At 33.6% G+C, this 22,096-nt stretch overlaps 1 protein-coding gene across 2 annotated transcripts; it reads left to right on the plus strand.

The window, feature by feature from the left end:
• Positions 1-1,732: 1,732 nt before the first annotated feature.
• Positions 1,733-21,456, plus strand: LOC108227703 (uncharacterized). Of its 2 annotated transcripts, XM_017403005.2 has the most exons (25): positions 1,733-1,898; positions 2,296-2,416; positions 2,509-2,571; positions 3,895-3,996; positions 4,097-4,265; positions 4,370-4,468; positions 5,588-5,737; positions 6,245-6,284; positions 6,548-6,605; positions 6,719-6,801; positions 7,898-7,996; positions 8,074-8,189; positions 8,303-8,421; positions 9,833-9,903; positions 10,536-10,641; positions 11,138-11,277; positions 11,407-11,565; positions 11,646-11,746; positions 12,178-12,353; positions 13,145-13,334; positions 15,005-15,104; positions 18,829-18,997; positions 19,622-19,704; positions 19,897-19,973; positions 20,900-21,456. In XM_017403005.2, the coding sequence occupies exons 1-25, from the start codon at positions 1,863-1,865 to the stop codon at positions 21,069-21,071; spliced, it is 2,799 nt and encodes a 932-aa protein (XP_017258494.2). In that variant the 5' UTR covers positions 1,733-1,862; the 3' UTR covers positions 21,072-21,456. The 2 variants fall into 2 exon arrangements, with proteins under 2 accessions (XP_017258494.2, XP_063935529.1); XM_064079459.1 differs by lacking the exons at positions 1,733-1,898; positions 2,296-2,416 and having other exon boundaries at positions 2,509-2,567; positions 20,900-21,305.
• The last annotated feature ends 640 nt before the right edge of the window (positions 21,457-22,096 follow it).

Genomic DNA, 22,096 nt, shown 5'->3' on the forward strand with positions numbered 1-22,096 from the left:
GTGAGTGGTGACCAGGGTTAAAAATGGGGTGGAGAAAATGGGAACCCGCCTCAATCGGGCCGAATGGGGCAGATCTGCCCCGCTAATATGGGAAATAAGGTAGTGACGGGAATTGATTTTCTGCCCCGCCAAAATATAGGGCAAATATGGTATTTGTTGAATCCCCGCGGGGATTCCCAGCCCCGCATATATTTAATATATATATATATTTAATATATATATATATATTATTTTTAATATAATATATATTTAATATATTCAATATAATATATTTATTATATTTAATATTATTATTTTATAATACACAAAACTATAGTTTTACAATGTATGACATGTCTCTTTGATTTATATAATATTTAGCTTTTTGCTTTTAATATACATGTCTCGTATATTTTTATTAAATTCTGAAAAAAAATACTAAATATTAAAGTAATTATTTAAAGTGTAATATTATAGCAGTGGGGTGAGGCGAAATTATATTAAATCCCCGGTGAGGCGGGGATGGGGATTAAAAACAAATCCCCGGGAATGGGGCGGGGATGAGGCAGGAAAAATATATATGGGGCGGGGATGAAATCCCCGCCCCGAACCCGCCCCATTTTTAACCCTACTTTATTATTTATATATTCGAATAATACAATCTCCTAGTAAGACAAATTTAAAAGTTTGAGATTAATATTTTTGTATTATTCCTAAAATTCAAACTAATCAATACTATAATCGCACACCAATCAGTACGCTCTGTCCCTCTCATCTGTCCCTCTCAACAGTATAAGTTCACTGTTTGCACGTATTTCGAGAATTTTATAAATTATAATTACACAGAGTTTTTTCAAAATTTTATAATTTTTGAATAAAAACGTTTTAGAAAATAACATATACAAATGAATGGCTTGGTCCGATCGAAAGGCCCAAAACAGACTTAATATTTTCAAAAAATCTGAATTTTTATAAGTAAGCCAGTATTTTTGAAAAGGCCCGGCCCGACCCAATTTTTTATAAATAACCAAACCTTATTTAAAAAATTAACTTTTTAATTAGATTAATATTTTTAAAAATTATATAAAATTAGCGAAGACTCAATAACAAATGTTAACGATAAATTCAAATTATTAATTATTATACGACTTCATAAAATAATTAAACAACATCAAAAAGTATTTTTTAAATTAATTTATTATTTTTTAATATTTAATTGATATATACAATTTTAATATTAACAAGGAATTTTAGAAAGTAACTTTAATTAACAATATTACTGGGAGCACATGAAATTTATGTTTCGGGTAAAACTGAGTTTCAATATTATTATAAAACACGAAAAATACTTTGCGCTAAAAATAATAAAAAAAGATAACGATAAATATTTTATTTTGACTTTTAAAATACCTTTCCAACTATTAAAATTAATATAAATTATACTCTAATAAATTAATAATCTCGATAAATTAATAAAAATCTCAAAAATGAAGATTTTAATATATGTCATATATTGCGAACATGACCACAAATCAAATATCAAATACTTTATATTCAATTGTAATAATACAATGTATAATTAAAGATCACATTTATATTATTTTTATCTCCCAATTTTAAAAAGTTCAAATTCAGGATTATTAATTTCAGTTTTCCACTTTTTCTCAAGAAAATTAAAACGTGTCCATCGCCCCCACACGCCATAGCCCAGCAACCCGAAAAAATAAATACTATATCAGTCCACAAATACCCTCCTCACTGTATCATATTTACGTCTTAGTCACTCATCGTCTTCGCTTAGTCCAGGGTCTCAGCTCTCCCTCTTTTCGTTTTCTTCCGCGGCAACAACGGCTCCAATCTATACACACAACAGATCTGTATCTATGTCCGCCGCTCGCCTCTTCCCGATCTTATTTCTGGTACTGATCCTCCTATTTTTTCGCTATTATCACGAAATATATCCGTTAATTTCATGTAATCGATAATTTGATTCAACTAAATTGCGTGTATGCGATGTTTTCGCGTTACATTATTTATCTGTTTATCATGTGATTGATGATTAGTGTAATTTGAACACGCTTGACTAATTGATATTTTTAATAGTCCTGAATATTATCAATGTGATTTATGTAAATGTATATTAGCAGTGTTTTATGTATATAATCTTGGTTATGCGTATACACGCAGTGTTTTGAGATCGTATTTGTGTAAAAGTGTGTGGGTATGGTCTTAGTGATGGATGTTTAATTCTAACAAGTTTTGATGCGAAGTGATATTAATTGTTGTTGTAATACGATGCGGTTATTTTGTTATCAGTTACTAGCAGCCACATCACATGGAGCTCCTGGAAATCGTAAAAGTGGGAAATCATCGGTGTTTTCATTATTTAACCTTAAAGACAAGAGTAAATTTTGGAGTGAATCTGTCATACGTACTGGTATTTCCTACATCTTTATTCTAATACCTATTCAGGGTTCGGCATTACTAGCTGTTCTGTTGTAACAAATATATATGCATGGCTTTTTTTAGATTTTAATGACCTGGAATCTCCTGTTCCCGGAAATGTGGGAGCGCTGAATTACACCAAGGCAGGTACTTGATTTTGTTTCTCTCTTCCCTTACACGTCTTTGTTTGAAGATTATCTGAGTGTAAGAGCGTATCTGTTCGAAGATCTCAGTGTAAGAGCGTATCTGTGCGTGGGTAGTCTATATCTGCGTATTTATCTTAGTGTTGCAGTTGTTCGATGCCCGTACAAGATGCATTTTCAATGATGTGATTATGGTGGTTGAACCAAATTATGAAGGGAAAACAAAATTTAAACATGGAAAATAAGCCTCCTTATAGAAATAACAAGTTGATGAAACTAACTTATATGCGTTAGTTATGCAAAACCTGTTGATAAAAACAAGTTAGGTTCATACGACGGCCTTTCAGTGATATTTTCATTAATTCCAATCTATCTTTTAATCTTGTATTCAATTGTGTAGTATTACGGTTAAATTCAGAAGTACTAGTATATAATATACTAAGCAATATGAGTAGCAACTTTACAGTATTACCTAGCATGAGGGCATGGGGCTTGCATGGTTACATGAAGGAACTAGTTAATGTTTGTAACAATTCCCAACTGTAATTGTGTATAGAGGAATCCATATTTATATTTGAGGGTGTATAGAGGAATCCATATCATTAGACCTTTTGGCATAAATGAAGCACTTGTTATATATCTATTATTATGAAAGTAATTAAGTTTAGAAAGTACATATCGTTAAGGATTATCTTTAATTTTATTAGGATTATGCTTAGCTTCCAAGTAATAGGATTTCCATATAAATATTAGTAATTATCATTATTTTTCAAATAGATATATTATGAATTGACGAATTTTGGATGAATTTAGGGATTTATAAGTGTCTACCAAATGTTTTCCATCCCAGTTGAACTTTGTCCTTCATCGACTAGTTGAAGACCAAATAACATGGTTTTATCTGTATAGATAAAATGATATCTGCAGTGCTAGATTGTAGATGTGGTCTGGACTGCATGGCTGTGAAGCCCATGTTGGCCATGGATTGGTGCCCAAAGCTGTGTTAATATCTTATGCAGGTTTTTAATGACTTATGTAATTCATTTCCAATTGGGGTAAATTGGCAAACAAATCTAAGTCATTACATGGTTAATAGTTATGTCATTATGTTCCCTCAAGGTTATTGCAGATTCATAGTTCGGTAATCGGAGGTGTTACCGGCTAGAATTCTTTGCACCTTACCAATAAACCCTATGAGCAGTTACTGCACCTTTGTCTGCAACTGGAACTAGCTAGTTTTGTAACAAGCATCATTTAGGGCTTGGTTTTGATTGAAAAGCAGCGGTGTTGTGATCATTTAGTCCATATTTTGTTACTTTTGTTTCAGGTAATATTGCAAATTATTTAAAACTTCTAGAAGTTGAGTTCATGTATCTTCCAGTTCCTGTGAATTTCATTTTCATAGGATTCGAGGGGAAGGGTAACCAAGGTACAATTCTTTTCTATCACAACATTTGTGCCTTTTAGATGCTGTTTCTATGATACAAGTACATCAACTCTTGGGCTGTTTCTCATTGTTTTTTCTTCAGAATTTAAGCTGCATGCTGAAGAACTTGAGCGCTGGTTCACGAAAATTGATCACATATTTGAACATACGCGGATTCCAAAAATTGGAGAAGTTCTTGCTCCATTTTACAAAATTAGCATAGACAGGCAGCAGCATCACCATCTTCCTCTCGTCAGTCACATTAATTACAAGTACTATAAAACAAATACACCTATGAATTAAACTTATATGAAATAGCATGCTTCCTCTTTTTTTTGTGCCCCCTTCATAATATATCATTTTGGCACTTATGCAGCTTCTCTGTTCATGCCATTCAAATGGGCGAAAAGGTCACTTCTCTTTTTGAGCGTGCCATTGATGTCCTTGGCCGCATAGATCACGTGTCCAATGTCAGGTTTTGGTCTAATCTCAAAGTCTCTGAACATCTTGTGATATTCTGCATTCTCTTTATATAATTTGTGAATCCTTTTTTATACGAGAGAGGGAGGGATGAAGGGAGGGGAATTGTCATGGAAATTAAATACCTAGATAATTTTTGTAGTGGCATTGTTCATTAATATGATTCAGATACGGGCTTCGATGAGATAGCTAACTTACAATAACACTTTGGAACACTCAAAATTCGGAAACTTATGTAAATACAATCTGGTAGTCAAGAAGAGATAAAAAGTTAAAGACAAAATTATAAAGGAAACGTAGTGGATAAATGCATCCACTCGCTCAATTAGCATCCCACTTAAACTTAAAATGATTTGATAGTAGTACTCTCCATTAAAAGAATTTCTTCAATTGAGGACTGTAGCTCTTAAATGGATGTAGATATTGAGAGTAGAATTTTTTAAGACTCTGTTAGCTGCTGTAAGCAGTTACAAATACCCCCTCCATTCTATAAACTTTGTCAGCGTTGACTTTTGCATGCATTATGGACGTATAAAAATATATCTACTCATATTATTTTTTGAAAAATTATTGTACAAAAATTTAAGATTGAAAGTTTTATACAAAAGATAAAAATATCAAAGTATGATGTGCGAGTATTATCTTAAAATATATTAATATACATGCAATAGTCGAAGTGATAGATTATTATATGGAGTATTTTCACCATAGCACTGTATATATTGCATAGACGACCAAATACCTTCCTACCCAAGGAAATATTAATTAGTATTTTTTTCTACTCATGTATGAATTTTGTATTTTCTTAAATACTAAACATTCTGTCAGGATTTCTCAAATAATTTGCTAGGTATGTTACTGACCATATAATAGATAGGCATTGATTCTACCTACGAAAGAAGTTTAAACATTTTGTGCCAGTTGCATATTTTTCTCTCGTTTAACTTTTGTTTTTCTAATTATCTAATGGAGTTGAGAGAATCTTTTTTGGAGGTTACCTTACTATTTGGATTATATAATATTTACCTACTGCACTCCATCATTCAGAATCTCCAATGATAGAGTAGAATTGTTTAGCCTGCTCCTAATTACATTATATTTTGTGTGTGTTAAGTGATGAAGGAGCTGGCCTTTGGCAAGTTGATGTAGACATGATGGATGTTCTTATCACTAGCCTTGTGGAATATTTGCAGCTGGAGAATGCGTATAATGTCTTTATTTTAAATCCCAAGCGCGATGTAAAAAGAGCCAAGTATGGATATAGGTTAGTTTGTTATGGAGGCTTAACTTAATTGTTCTATCATTAATTTGATTTGTTTGTTTCTTTAGTGAATATAGTCAAGAACAACATTTCAGAAGCTCCAAGTGTGTGTGGACTTTACAAAAGCTGCTTCAGACTTTTGCAATTTGCTGCATGTTTGAGAGGGCAATTAAGAATAATTGCTTATGGTTTTATTCTTAACCAGCATAAAAATGTTAATTTCATTATGATGTCAACTAGTAAACTATTTTACAAGTCTTCGAAGTGAAATCTAGTCTTGATAACTTCATTAGCATCTTTGACAGTATTTCAGTCACAAATTTGATGCGTTACGGTTCTGCTTTCATTTGGGATGATTTGCATTCTAAATGATATTTCTGATTTACTTAGTATGTTTTCTAATCTTATCAGCCACTTTTGAAGACTGACATTTTTCTTATGCCGGATGTTTGTGCTTACAGCAACAGTTTTAGTTTGTTTATTACTGACATGTGTTTTTGACATTTATAGGAGAGGATTGTCTGAGACTGAAATAAATTTTCTCAAGGAGGTAATACTACACATGTATTTCTTTTTAGCTCTCATGATTTGCATTTCCACCAACACCTGTTCACAAGTTTACCCTTTTTATGCAGTTCTTGTCTTAAGCCATACTCTTAGACCTAAGTTAATTCAGTCTGTAGGAATTTACTAAGTATCAGGAGAAAAGAATTTTGACTATAAAGGAATACTTTTATTGTGCTAAACAAAAGTTAGTGTATTGATTTTCAACAACTGAATGATGAAGCAGGACTAACAGCAATTTCTTTGCAGAACAAGAGCTTACAAACAAGAATTCGTCAGTCAGGAAACAGCCCCACAAGCGTTCTTGGTGTGTAGTTGTAGATATATAGTTTGATGGAAAATTTTGTTTGTGAACATGGAAATAAGATTACTGTTTGATTAGTTTCTAACAGTGTTCTGTGTCGCTGATTTTTTTTCCAGCTTTGGATAAAATCAAGAGACCGTTGTATGCAAAACATCCAATGGCAAAATTTTCCTGGACGATAACTGATGAAACTGACACGGTCAGTTCTCGTGTTTGAACTCCTAGACTTGTGAATAATGCTTATCAATTTGAGTCGGGGTCTTCACCTGTTTTCCATTTATGTCATGAAAATAGCAAGTTCTGCAGATCATTATATATGTCATAAATGCACTACATTTTTACCCCACATCTTTCCAATTTGGGCATCCCACAAAGAAATCTCAATGGTCAAAGCAAATGAAGAGAGATCTATACCACTAATAATATCAAATATATTTGTATAAATCACTTGAAATTGGCCTTAATATTTTTTCGCACATGCTTTTGTCATTGGCATAATTAAGGGTCTGTTTGCATGGAGGGTTAGGCAGGGAAGGGAAGGGTTGGGTTGGAAACCTTGCGAATTTTGGATAGAAGGGTTGAGTAACAAAAGGTTAGCCAATATCTTGTTTGGATAAAGGGTCTGGTAAGTAAATTTTTAACTATATATATATATATATATATATATATATATATATATATATATATATATATTCTTAAATTTTATAAAATTAAAATAAATTATACTAGACTACATTTTAAAAATATTATGTTAAGAGCTTTTCCAACCATCCGTAATCCTTAGCTAAAAATCTAGTTATCATTATAAACATAAAATTGATGGAGACTTAGTAAAAAATTCAGCACTCTAACGAGATAAAACCATAAGGGGATCAATATTGTAAAATCATAACCCTCCTCAACACCCTGATTTGGGGTGTTGGAAAGTAGTTCCTATTTAACTAAAATGTACTTTTTTTTAACCCTTCTTTCTAATTTTTTCCTAAACATGGTTTTGTAATTTCTATCCCCCATCCAAACAAGTCCTAAAGGATCTATGTTTCTGTTTTTAATGAAAGTACCGGGCTACTGCCATATGCTTTCTCTCTCATTTATCTGTTACAAGTTTATCGATTAGTCTATACCTTCAGCATGGGATATTGGAATTTTGTTAATACTTGACCTGTGGAAGGCACTGTTTCCATGTTCTTTTAAGAAATTTCGATGTTAAAAGTTTTATTTGGATAAACTTGAAAATTTTTTAAGTACTCATAGCAGAGACCGTCTTACTCAGTATTATAATATTTGTATTCCAGATAGAGTGGTACAACAAATGCATAGATGCCTTGAATAATTTCCAGACACTTTATCAAGGGAAAGAGACTGCTGATATTATCCAGAGTAAAGTATTACAGGTATGTTGTTTCGCTATTTAGATATTCCAAGTTTTTTTTAATAACAAGAGAATGAGAAACTAAATTATTGTCTGAAGTTGATGAATGGTCAAGATGAAGACATGAAGCGTCTGTGGGGAAAGATTTTAAAAGCAGGGGATTTGAGCGGTCTTCATTCAGAATGTCTCACAGATACATGGATTGGAAAAGACAGGTTCTGCCCCCCCCCCCCCCCCCCCCCCCCCCCCCCGATCGCGCAAACACACACACACAATATTGGTGTATAAATTTCAATTGACAGTTTTAAATGCTGCCCCGCCGTCTTAGGTGGGCGTTCATTGATTTGACTGCAGGCCCTTTCTCATGGGGACCTGCTGTTGGCGGGGAAGGTGTGCGCACGGAAATCAGTTTACCAAACGTGCAAAGGACCATTGGTGCAGTTGCAGGTATTAGGCACAACCATTAACTCAGTTGTTTGCATTCATTGATTTATCACTTGGTTTATAAAAGACAGAACAGTGCATTTTAGCAGATAACATCTTCCGACAACCTTGTTAAGAATAGAATGACTTGACTACTGTGACTTGTGCAGTTTATAGTTCTATTAAAGTTTTTGGTTTTTTTCCCTAGTTTCCACCATTGAAAGTCTGTTCAGGAGTTTAGTGACATCATGGGAACAATTGTGGGAATCACATTTGGTTCAATTATTTTAATACAGCTCCTGATTGTTTACATCAGATATTTGAATAAATAGATTCGAGAATTTTGAATATTGTCAGGTAGTCACAAGTACCTGATGATATGCATGTTCTGATAATATATAAACCTGCTATGCATATTTTGATAATTCATAAATAGATAAAGAAAAGCTACTTGCTTATACATATAGATAAATGGTTGTCTGATGAAGCTTATTACATGTACTGGTATGCAATGAAGACACTGGAAACAAGGATTGACAAAAAAAAAGAAAAAAATGGGAAGAGACAACTATTTAACATAAGTACAATTTGCTCGTCTTTGTTATCTGTTTGGTTTTTCACATTATGTTAGATTACTTGCAAATCTAAAAAAGAAAAAAACAAAAGCGATAAAAATAAGAAGCAAAGCATATGCATCTAATGTTCAGAATTCTAGGTCTAATGGGTTTTAAAAGGTGTGGACCTCTATATATAACTATTTGTGTCGAAGATTACCTATCTGTGTTACTTTGGGCGCAGTGGGTTTTAAAGCACGGACCTTAATAATAGTATATTATTGAAGTTATATTGTAAAATTTTGGCCAGAGAATTTATGATCATCCATTAGTTCGTTCTGGCCCTGACATCAACAAAAAGGTAAGAGTCTTTATAAAAATATAATTTTGAAGCCGCATTGTAAAGTTTTGGCCAGTTGTTTCGGTCAAATAATTGGGCTTAAAATAGTATGTGATTCATTTCATTGGGTGAAATAATTGTATATTAGAGTGATAGTTGTAAAATATGTAATTGGGTTATTAGGAAAGATTGTATTTGAGAAATACAATCTTAGATAGTATATTAAAGGCAACTGGATTAAATATATAGTTATGTAAAAAATATGATCGGATAAATATCTGTAGTTAGTATAAGAATATGAGTTTTCAAATGCAGATTGTATATGGTATATAATTGCACTCATTATGTATTAATCAATAAGTTTTTATAGTTGTATACATGTTTATATCTGTTGATACTGGGGCTCTTTGGTACTTGTATATTGCACTGGCTCTTTGATGCTTGTATATATCAATCATGGATTGTTTAACAATTTTAACTTTTGGATATACTGATATATTTTCATTCCCATGAGCGATTATGTTTTCTTTTGTTCGTCCAGAAATTTCAGCAGATGAAGCTGAAAATCGGCTGCAAGATGCAATTCAGGAGAAGTTTGCAGTGTTTGGTGATGTGAGTATGAAGGAATTTTTTTTAATTGATTCAGTATTATTGGTGTTTATACCTTGTTATGTTGTGCCACTGTCTTACAAGAAGCATATTCATCTTAATGAAGTAGAAGAGAGTGTGCTTGGGGCAAGGTGGGGGGTTATGCACTTATGCTCTTTCCGCTGTAAAAAGTGAAAGGCCAATGATCTCTTGCTTACCACATCATGCCTTTGGTGTAATGATTACGGCTCTAGTACAATTTTACATTTGTCTCAGGGGCCATTTGTTTATAAGAGAATGAATCAGAATGAGCTTTTCTAGATAATTTGCATAAAATTGTTTTGGTTATTTAACTTTTCATGCTAAAGGTACAAAAGGTAGCATAATTAGATCCAAAAGCACCTGAATGGTTTACCCTAAAGTTTTGGGCTACGTTGTTTTAAAATCTTACTAGTTTTATTCATATCATATAGAACATGGTTTATTTGGTTATTTGATCTTATTACTTTTAATCATGCGCATCTTTTGCGTGATGTCTGTCTTCATAAATATTTGGGGTCTTGGCGCGCACCACAGCTAATAGTGTTCATGTCATATCAAGTGGAATATTTGGTATATTTTTGACTCTTAATAAACGAGGCATTTGAATGTCGCAGAGAGATCATCAAGCAATAGATATTCTTCTAGCAGAAATTGATATATACGAGCTTTTTGCCTTCAAACACTGTAAAGGAAGGAGGGTCAAGCTTGCTCTCTGTGATGGTAATCTTCTAACCTCTGAACTCCGTGATGATTTATGTATTAAATAATGTTGTAAAAGGAAAGTGTTGAGGATCGCCTCTCTGAACAGTTGCATATATCATGCTTTCGTAATTTAGCAGCTCTAGTAAACTAACTTTAGAACTTCCAAATCTAACTTAAGAAATTGATGATTCTACCTAATCACCTAGTTGGTTAGTTTCATCCTATGCTAATGGAGCATTTCCAGTTACCCGTTTTGGTGGTATGTGGTATAAGATCCATCTACTGCTAAAAATGGGTTTCTCGGTATGAATACCACTGTAGGCTTGAGATTGTGCTCATGACTTCACGCTTCTCCCTTAGTGTATAAACAAGTCACCAGAGCTACCAGATCAAATTTTGCACTAACTATTTTACTGTTCATTGCATAATAGTGGTTGACAATTCATTTAACTCTAAAGTCGGTCTGGTCTGTAAATAGTTTCTAATCTGTTAGGCTTGTAAATTGTGATCTCAGAGCTTGACGAGAGAATGCAAGATTTGAGAACCGAGCTTCAGTCATTCGAAGGTGAGGAATTTGATGAAGATCATAGGAGAAAGGCTGTTGATGCATTAAAAAGAATGGAGAACTGGAATTTATTCACCGAGACACCTGAGGTACGTTAGCCGGGTGATACTAAAAGTTTACTTGTTTTATTGGTCCTCTTTTCATGGTGGTGATGACGTGAAATACTGTTGTGTTCGCAAGCATGTTGAATTTATAGACATATATGTTATGTTCTGCAGGACTTTCAAAACTATACTGTAGCACGTGATACATTCCTTGCACATTTAGGTGCAACACTGTGGGGATCTATGAGGCATATCATATCACCCTCAATTGCTGATGGAGCATTCCACTTTTATGAGCAGATATCCTTTCAGTTGTTTTTCATCACACAGGAGGTATGGTATATGTTCATCCTATCAGCTTTGCTTTTAGATTTCATTAATAATAATCATATTTTCTTAATTATTACCTGCAGAAAACTACCAGTATTAAGCAGTTTGTGGATCAGAAAGCTCTCACAGAAGGGCTTTCCACTTTAGTATTACCTTCTCAGAAAGTAATGTTCAGTACAAACATGTAAGTGCTATTCTCATTTGACTTGCCACTATAATTTTAACAGAATATGTATCAAGCTACTTACACACACATATATCGCGGGTTACCTATCACGTCTCACAATGAGAGTATATTAATATGGCCCGCAAAAATAATACCGAGTAGGAGAGTGAGAGAAAAAGATCTCAGCTTTATGTCTTTGGAATTTTTGTTCCTTGTTCACGTTCATTAGGTGATAGCTTCTTTTGAATCTTCTACATCATTTTCTCTTCGAACTTAAATCAAATATGTAATTCAGCCAAAAAGGATTGTTCAGGACTGTTAAGGGTCATATATTTTGTTTGTAATAAACTTTAGTCTCTAATTAAATTAATTCTTGGTCAATATATTTATGTACTGATTATCATGTTATACCTTTGATATGGTTCCATTTTTATCTGTATAATTTTTAGATTATCACTCTCCGAGGATCCTGCTTTAGCAATGGCCTTTTCAGTGGCTAGGAGAGCTGCTGCTGTCCCGGTTCTGCTAGTTAACGGAACATATAGGAAAACAATTCGTTCTTATCTTGATACTTCAATTCTACAACATCAATTGCAGAGATTGAATGATCATGGTTCTCTTAAAGGTTTTAACTGAAATTTATGTTTGTAGGGTCGCGCTCAAGAGAGAACCACTCCTTAAAATAGAACCATAGAACCACTAGGGTTCTGCTGCAGAACCCTAAATTTTAAATAGATTTTTAGGATCTAAATCTAAATACATGTTTTTTTCATGTTTTTTCATCGTTGTGTGTGTTCAAAAATAATTTAAAAATATAATCCATAGATATTGACATTTTTTTTGTGAAGTTCTGCTGCAGAACCCCAACTAATACTTAAGTTCTGCTGCAGAACCCTTGCCTAATAAGGTAAGGGTTCTATGGTTCTCTCTCTAATGGTTCTCTCTGGAACATGACCCTATGTTTGTAATCCATTTTTCATTTATTCAGTGTAATTAATTCTGTGGAATACCTGAAAGTTGTTTTCTAGTGGCACAATCTAAATAATACAGGATCTGAACTCACTTTACACAGCATGTGCACAGATGATTTTTGTTATTACTTTGAAACCAAAAAGGATGATCTTGGGTTATGTGCAAAATTTGTGGCTTGGATATTATTCAAACTAAGTTTAATCATATAGATGTGATTGTTGCCATATGTAGATTATGTAGCACATTGTTAAAATAATTGACGCCTAATGTAATCGAAGTTGCCATCTTCCGGATTTTATGGCGCCCCGAGTAGGTATTTATTTTTAGTGGTATCACTGATGCAGTATAGTCATGTCCTCGTTATATTCATATCTGATCGAGTCATTATAATGTGTTCAGCTGCTTTAGTTAAATGACTGATACATTATTTTATATCTGATGCAGGAAAACATGCCCATAGCAGATCCTTGTTGGAAGTTCCTATCTTTTGGTTTATTCAGAATGAACCTTTGTTAGTTGACAAACATTACCAGGCGAAAGCACTTTCGGATATGGTAATTGTTGTCCAGTCGGAATCATCAGCTTGGGAAAGTCACCTGCAGTGCAACGGGCGATCCCTGCTTTGGGACTTGAGGTTGAATATTCGATATCTATGGCAACTTTTATTTGATGCATTTGACGTTACTTGTCACTGCATGAACAGTTAAAAAAAAATAGTCTATATATATGCCAGAGCTTGTAGTTCTGGTATGGTAAATGTATAATGTCTATCTGGGTACTAAAAAATTAATCTTTAACCAAATCAGATTACAATAATCTTCATCTGAATAGTTTTTTTCCTGGCCTAGTAACTAGTAAGGATCAAGTGACCAATGCTGGAAAAAGAGAGAAACGTATACAATATTTTACTATCACACAACTATGCTTTATGGTCTTTACTTGCTCTAGAGGAATTGCCCCCACCCTCACTCCCTTTTGGGTGACTGAGGGTTAATGCTTTGACAAAGGCAAGCATGGGTGTGCAGTGTGCACATGTGTCCATTTAGAAATATGATCAATAAAAAAGATCATCTAATTTTTAGCTACGCGAACTGCAGACCTGTTTTAGAAACATTAATTGGCTGCGGTTTTCTTTATTTGGAATCTCACGAGCATTGACAAAATCAGTGGGAAAGGTATTATAGGTGTGGACGTGCAGGTGAGGGGGAAAGAGCGGAAGGCATACCTTTCTTGACAGATATTTTATAGTTAAGGAACCAAGGGGCATTTGGAAGGAGAGACAATACGTATTTGGCTTTTCTAATTATGCAATTATATCCATGGATTATGGAAACAGGACTTTGATAGTGCCTAGTGGTTAGTTGTGTAAGGTGGCATACTGTGGGAATAGGGGCCCTCCCTTTTTTACCATGTTTACGTGGCTGCAGTGACTAGTGAGCCTATTTCCAGCTTTATAACAGTAGTTGTTGACATGTTAGAGCATCTTCAAGAGACTCTTACTACACTCTTAAAAATAATATAAAAAATTACTCATTTGCTTAATCTTTGTGCCCAACCCACAGAGATTTGGGTGGGATGGAGGGAGTACCTCTTAGTAATTTAATATGTGTTCATCTCCAACAATGCTCTTTATATTCGCTCCTTAATATTTCTTCTTAAAAATTTTAAAATCAATTTGCATTCGTAAGAATACAAAAGCAAAGTAGAGAGAAAGAGAATGTATTATGAATTATTACTTAATTCTTAAGAGTGACTAAGAGCTTTTCATAAGTGAGGAGTGAGAAGCGGCTCTTAGTTATTCAAGGAGTCACTAGGAGTCTCTTTGAGCAACTTTTTTGTCCGTCCTCAAATTTATACTTTAGCCAAAATAAAGCTCTTACTCTGGTAAGTACAGGGATATGGCATATGTATTGCATTAGTGTGTAGGCTTATAATTTCTTTCATCATCATCTTCCCATCTCGTGTTATTATAACTTTTTATGTGAATACATTTTTCTCTCCTTTTTTGACACATCTACTGTATATGAGCTAGCTCTTGAAATACCATAGATCTGATTTAGGTGATAGGACTATTGTTTTTAAATTGGTCAGTGTTTGTAGCTCTGTTAGTTTTGCATAGTATTGTTATACATAATCGAGATTGCTTTATTTTTAAAGGAACAAGGCATTTGGCCTATGGGCAGTGGCACTGTATCATTCATTTTTCTCACTCATAGGAAATAATCTTCAGAATATTTTCAGTTTCATAGGAAACTGTATTTGTATGGCAGTGGATAAATGATATTTCTTTCCTGAAATATGCAGGAGGCCCATAAAAGCTGCATTGGGCGCTGTTTCTGAACATATCGCAGGCTTGCTTCCCCTTCATCTAGTTTACAGTCAAGCCCATGGAACTGCTATTGAGGTAGGCATTTTAAAAATTGGACACATCTAAACAATTTTGTAAGTACGGAGCTAAGGTTGTGGGTTTTTATCTGCTGGGAAGCTCATTAATATTCTTCTTATACCTCTCTGATATTGTAGTTCACTTTATGATGCATGCATATTTCTGTAAAAGTCTCAGAACTGATCAGCTTTTTGACAAATCTAGAGTTGGTATGCATCATGTAAATAATATTTTAATCTCAAAAAGCTTTTGTCCATTGCTGCTATCTATACTAAACTATAATAACGAACATAGGGATAATTTGTAGTTTGGTAAGATATTTTTGGTTATCCCGAATTACCCTTTTCTTTACATTATTATAGAAAACAAATAGAAAAGAAAAATATGAATAATGAGAGACAGACCAACGTTTCTCTTCATAACTCTCTAAAGTGTTATACTCCAGGAAGTCTATTAAAAAACATGTATAGAGAGATGACAAAGATATATATTGTTTCTGTTACTTATATACAATATAAAAAATATTGCAAAAGCTATATCTATAAAGAGAAAATCTTATCAATAATATTTAATCAAACTTCAATATATTATCATAAAATCTCTCATGCAAAAAAAAAAAAGAAGAAGCATCCAACAATAATAAACCACTAATAAAATAACGTTAAAAATTAAATTTTAAGCAATAAGTGTTGAATTATATACCCGAAGCCGGGTTTGAGGCTAGTATTGATAAAATAACAAATAAGTGTACCTCTGGTAAACCTTGTAGATTATTATTGGTAATTTTGTTTCTAGTTCGCTAATTACTTTTTGTTAACTTTCGTAGCAGAAGAGCAATAAAACTTAGACAATGATATCGTGGAAGATCATTCATGCTGAAAAAACTTGTAGAAACATAACTTTCTAATTCGTGCTAAATTTTTTGTTTGAGCAGAAGTTATAATTATATATACAGGGAAAAGTTATACGGAGACCGCTATTTTATTGGAGACTTCGGAGACCATATATATTCTGCATCCAGAACATGTTTTATATAACAATATATTTTGCAATGTTTAGCTTGTAGAACATATATAGTCTCCAAAACATTGCTGCATGGTTCATGAGTCAGCTTATGGAACCGCGATCCAGTTCCCTCGTTCCGGAACATGATTCCTCTTCGACCCGGATCACCTGGGATCACGCTCCAGTTCAGTGACTTCAACGATCCACCTTTGACTTAAGTGATATAAGAAAGGAAGATAACTTGATACTACTTGATTAAAATTAGTTTCAAAATCATACTTTAGTAAAAGATATAAGAAAAGGAAGGAGTTTGGGAAGATAATAAAAAGTCACACGAGACATGCCTTGGTTAAAAAACAGATTTAAATCCCCTTATAAATACGCATTGAAGGTCCTTAGTAAACTTAATTTTTCATTTTCTTTAAGTTACTTCTGTACTTTTAGGTAAAATAAATATTTTAATTATAAAAACTATACCCGGACTATATTTTGTCTATTAAAATTCATTAAAAAGTGATCCTCAATCGACCTGCGAATCGGATTCATGGGTCATTGTGCCTGATTCATAAAAACTAATGTTTTAACTTTTATGTACCAGATCCCGTACCATATACCCAAACGACCTGTGAACCATGCGAAACTGCTCCAAAATCTCCAATAAAATAATGGTCTCCATAGAATTCAACCCTACAGGGCCAGGTCCCCCTCAGAACCACATTAAAATTAGATCCTTAAAACTATATTATATATAACATGTTGGGTTAAACCCAATAAGGTATTTATGATAATTGTGCTGATTAATATAAGTTGGGTCGGGGGTTTTCCGTGTTATATATATTTTGTGCTCTGCATCAGAAGGTGAATCTCTAATTTTATTCCTAACATTATGCTGTGCTGAAATACAAGTTTTTTTTGTGGAAAACAAATTTTTTTTCAATAAAAGATCATGCAATTTAGAAAAAGTCTATTTTGTGCCACAAAAGTAAAAGAGATTCTATAAGTCACAAATAATATTGTGTGCTATAGCAAAATCAAGCATTTGTGTAGTGCAGCAAAACGGATAAATTTAAGTTGTTGATTGAACAAGATCTATAGCAGATATTGGTTTTAAGTTTTAATTTTTAATTTAATATAAGGTTAAAACATGTACCTATTCCGATACAACCCACTAAAATAAAAACTTAATATAAAACCACACAATTAAGGAGAATGGGAAGGGTTGTGGGGAACGACGTGGATTGAGTGGGGCCGGGGATGGGCCCCGGATGGGTGATGTCGTATAGGGGTGGGTCATGTCATATAAGGGTGGTTTCTTTTGATTTGTATTTTATTTTTTTATAATACTGGTTTGTATTTAAGCAATTGCCTATACATAATTGTATTTGAGCAATTACACACACATATACAATTGCTCAAATTAAAATGAAAACTATAAACTAATTTAAGCCCTCAAATGAATCTAATCTAATGGTGTCCTAGAAGTCACCACACACAACTAAAATACACCCTCATACACATGATCCCACATAATTCCCTATGTTTCTAATTTGATTATTCCCGTCAAATGGTGAGCTTTTTTGAAATTTGACTTCATTGTATCTTTCTTCATCTCCCACTAATCAATTTGCATACCAAATGTGCCATATTTCTATGTAATTTAGAATTTATTTTATTTTAGTTTCTAGTTTTTATTTTAAGGAAGTTTGTATTGGAGTAGGACCATATATATATATATATATATATATATATATATAGGCAAGTGATCAATTATAGGCTAGTTTTTATTTCTATGTAAACGAGAATATTAGACTTCAAAACAGATAAATTTTGCTCAAAATATCATTGACATACTGTAGTCGCACCTTGAGATTGAAGAAGATTAAGAATGGAGAGAAAGTGGTTTCGTGTTAATATGTAACTATTTTATATGTATAGTGCGTGTATATTTCAGTTCTTATGTTATAGTAGTGGGCAGCAGTTTTGAAAGTAGTGGGTTGGGTTGATAAATATGTGGGCTTTGTTGTAGTTTATACATACATATATATGCAAAGTATATGACCATCATCTTCACCCGAACCGTAATAATGGACCTCTTACCATTATGACCAGCCGTTTCCATGACTCGCCACCATCGCCTACCATCACCAATAGTCATGGACACTTGCCATCATAACTTACCAAAACTAGCGACTACTTACCACCACCATACACCTTCTTTTACGGCTTGTTACCGTCAAGAACCTTTCTAAGATTCAAATTGATCATCTATAATCAATCATCAATAGTTTAGGTAGTAGATTTTCTCAATTTTGAATAATAAAAATCGCTGTTTATATACTGTATAAATACAGTGATTAGTGTAGTATACATTAGTGATACCCGTAGTTATAAATAGTGGTTGGGAATCTGGTTTTTAGTTTGTATATAAGAGTTGGTTTGTTTTTTATCACTTGCCTATATATATATATAGTGTTAAGTTTGCTCATGCCAGTAAGACGCTGAGACACTGATTCCCACACATGTGAAGCAAAATTATTCTATCAATGACTGTCGAGAGTTTATTGTGTTTGATGCAATCTGTGGCTCTTGCAGAGAAAAGAAAATTATTTACACTCGTGTAATGACTAATCAGATATCTTAGTTTATGATATTGCGAGTTTCTGAGCAAACAAGCACATATCATGTTTCACTAAAAAGACCCTAATGTTTTTAAGTAATGATTGTAATATGTATACAGGACTGGATATGGTCGGCAGGATGCAGTCCATTATCCATCACTTCTCAAGGTTGGCAACTTTCTAAATTTCAGACTGACACAATTGCTCGGAGCTATATACTCACAACTCTAGAGGAGTCAATACAAATTGTTAATTCAGCGATTCATCTTCTAGCAATGGAGCTTACATGTATCCTTTTGGTGCTGTATCTTAGTCTATATACTTCGAAATTTTATTATTTGAGCATCTACTTATCTGTTCCCACAATAACTTATGGCCGGTGTCAAACAAAATTATGCATCAACAAAATTTTTATATATGCTACTTCATCTACCCTAAAATTCATTGCCAGATAGACTTGGCTAGGCATTTGCCAACCAACGTTGTTCTAACGATCATTTGGATTAGCTGGGAGAACTCATCTCTAGCTTTTACGAATTATTTCGCTGTAGAAATTTTCATTTCCATAAGTATACAAGCGTAAATATATATTAAATATATTATTCTTTGATTCACTAGGGTGGTAAGCCACCTGTTGACTAGCTATGTGCTAAATCAGAGTATGCCACTTGGATCTTCACATAAATGTGCTAATTTACTTGCTGTATATGTTGGTGGAGTTTCTCTGCAGGGTCAAATTTTTTAACATGGTTATGCGCTAAAACGTTTAATTGTTCTCAATGCCAACACCTAACCAATATTTGCAAGCACCGAAAATCTTGTGTTATTTTACATATACTATGTTTTTTGACTGGGTTTATTACTTTGCTGGTCAAATAAAGTTTAGCATTTTGGATACTTAACATATGTCAGCTGAGCAAACTTTTAAGCTCTTCCGCACCAAGGAGCGTGAACTTGTCAACAAGTATAATTATGTTGTTAGCGTTTGGAGAAGAGTAAGTATTACTTATTTTATACACCTTGATTGTCAGTATTGTGTACATGCACAAAGCTATCATATCAGTTTGCTTTTACTAATACATCGCTCACCCTCTTTCTACCCCTTTCCTTCTCTTCTGCTGAGTGGAAAAGGTTATGAACTTATAATAGTAACAGCGTGGTGATTATGTGGTTTGTCCCCTTTTCAGATCTCAACAATTACTGGTGAACTACGTTATGCAGATGCCATGAGACTGCTATATACTTTGGAGGATTATTCCATAGGGTCAGCTTTTCTTCTATTTTTATCCTTATGATTGGGCAAATTATATGCAATTCGGATGTTTGTTGTGTTTTTGGCATGCTGTGTTTATTATTAAGAAAAATGCATATCTCTGCATGTCATCAAGTAAATGCATGTAATTGGTGACTGCGTATCATAGAAGGGACTCAAAGGAATGCATATATTTCAGAACTGCACAATTTGTTTAGCAAAAAAAACTGCATAATTTATTTCGTGAACAGGTTTTGTTGTTTCCATGTAGTTCTGATAAATCAAACCAATAGTAAGGAGATGATATGAAGTTTCATCTATCAAGTTTCATCTCATGTACGTATATGTATCTTCAACTTGTCTGAGGCCCACAAATTTATGTGTGTGTTAATATTGACAGTAACATATTTTAGCCCAACTCAGTTTTCCTAGTTAAATAAACTCTTTAGATCTTGAATTTCCCATTAAATTTTCACTGGTAAACTAATTTATTGCTTAGCTTAGCATAAAAATATCTTTCTGACTCACCAAATAGACCAAATAGCTGATAAACTGAAATTATTATCTGTATGGTGAACTTTGATATATCTAGCCAATTAATTGTTCCAACCTTAAAAATTACTGTTCTATGGATTAATCACAAGTAGATAAGCGCCAAATTATGATGATGTAAGTATGTAACATTAATTAATGTGAAAATTACCGCTAAATATATTTGATTTGCTATAGTGGAGATGAAATAGCATGTATTAAATTTGTTTAGCTAAATGCATCATTTACTCCTGTTCCCTTTACAAAGGGTCTACCAATCAGAAAATCATGTGTTGTAGTATCATCATAATGTATAAAAGCGCTTGCTGCTGGAGTCCTGTAATTTGTAAGTGAGATTTCTGCTTCTCTAGACACTCTTATATGATATGGAACCATACAACATGCAGATTTGCTGAGTATGTAAACTCAACTGTATCCAACCTCCACCCTATTCACTGCACAAGGCAAAGAAAAGTCCAAGTCGAGCTCGACTTTACAACGATTCCTGCTTTCCTGATTGTTTTCTTTGTCCTTTGGATGGTGTTAAAGCCAAGACGGCCAAAGCCAAAGATTAACTGAGAAACTTTCGGTGGTTGTAAATGTAGCAGTGTAACATAATAGTATTGATCCGATGCTGTATGATTTTGCACCTCCAAGTAGAAGAGAGATGGGGTTTTAATGTATTCTATAGTTTTTCGGCAACAAGTTGTCTAAATGCTTTTCAAAGGGAAAAAACTAGAGTAGGAAAACAGGCAAGAGATAGAATTGGCATACCAATTTAGACAGGCAAATGTATCTTAACATTTTTGTTTCCGGGTAAAAAGTCACTGTTGTGTATCTTTTACATAAATTGTGGGAGCATGAGAACTGTTTCACAAGTTCTCTTGCAGTGAGGTGAAGATGTCAGTTGCGAAGTTTAATGTTTCATATATTTTCCTACTTTACTAAGATTTGGAGAATCTAACGGCACTGGCTTCGCGTTGGTCTGTATAATGAGGAATATACAGCTGGCTAAAATACCTATTTATTGTTGTGGTGTAGGCAGTTTCTCATTTTTGTTATTTTTCTAGTAGTATACATTACAAATAGTTGGCATGATAAAATGGTCTGTCAAAATACATTTCTACATATGGTATGTCATTGTAACGAAAATAAATTGAAGTTAGATGACCTATTTCGTGTTGGGGAGTTCTCTTACCCTTACTTGCATCTACTTTAGTTTAAGACCAGGCAATGGAAGGGTAGTAGTACCCTCACAAATTCATACAAATGACCAACTGCATAAGCCTTCCACCACGTTTCCAAATTTACTGTTTATGGACACATCTTCTGAATCTCTGCTAACCATATCTATCGTTTGAGGTACAACAGCAAATAAAATGGTTCGCCATTATTATCGATGATAAGCAGATTATCTGCTTGTCACTGGATTAATGACCACCGGACGAAGAACATTTCTTCCTCTTCCATGAATCTTGCACGACATCAACTCAATACGAAGTTGTTAGACCTGATACAGCCAGAGTATCAGACAATTTCCGGCCTTCCGTCTCAAGGGGCGCGAGCAGACAATATTCTCGTGCAATATTTCAAATTATATGCAC

Source organism: Daucus carota, chromosome 6, assembly GCF_001625215.2.
Source record: "Daucus carota subsp. sativus chromosome 6, DH1 v3.0, whole genome shotgun sequence".
In the NCBI taxonomy this organism is placed as follows: domain Eukaryota; kingdom Viridiplantae; phylum Streptophyta; class Magnoliopsida; order Apiales; family Apiaceae; genus Daucus; species Daucus carota.

What these genes read in the sequence shown, in the direction of transcription:
- LOC108227703 (XM_017403005.2), top strand. Translation starts at nt 1,863, where the DNA reads ATGTCCGCCGCTCGCCTCTTCCCGATCTTATTTCTG. An exon ending in TCTTCCCGATCTTATTTCTG is followed by an intron (nt 1,899 to 2,295) that starts GTACTGATCCTC and finishes TTTTGTTATCAG; the next exon opens with TTACTAGCAGCCACATCACA. An exon ending in TTGGAGGATTATTCCATAGG is followed by an intron (nt 19,974 to 20,899) that starts GTCAGCTTTTCT and finishes TACAACATGCAG; the next exon opens with ATTTGCTGAGTATGTAAACT.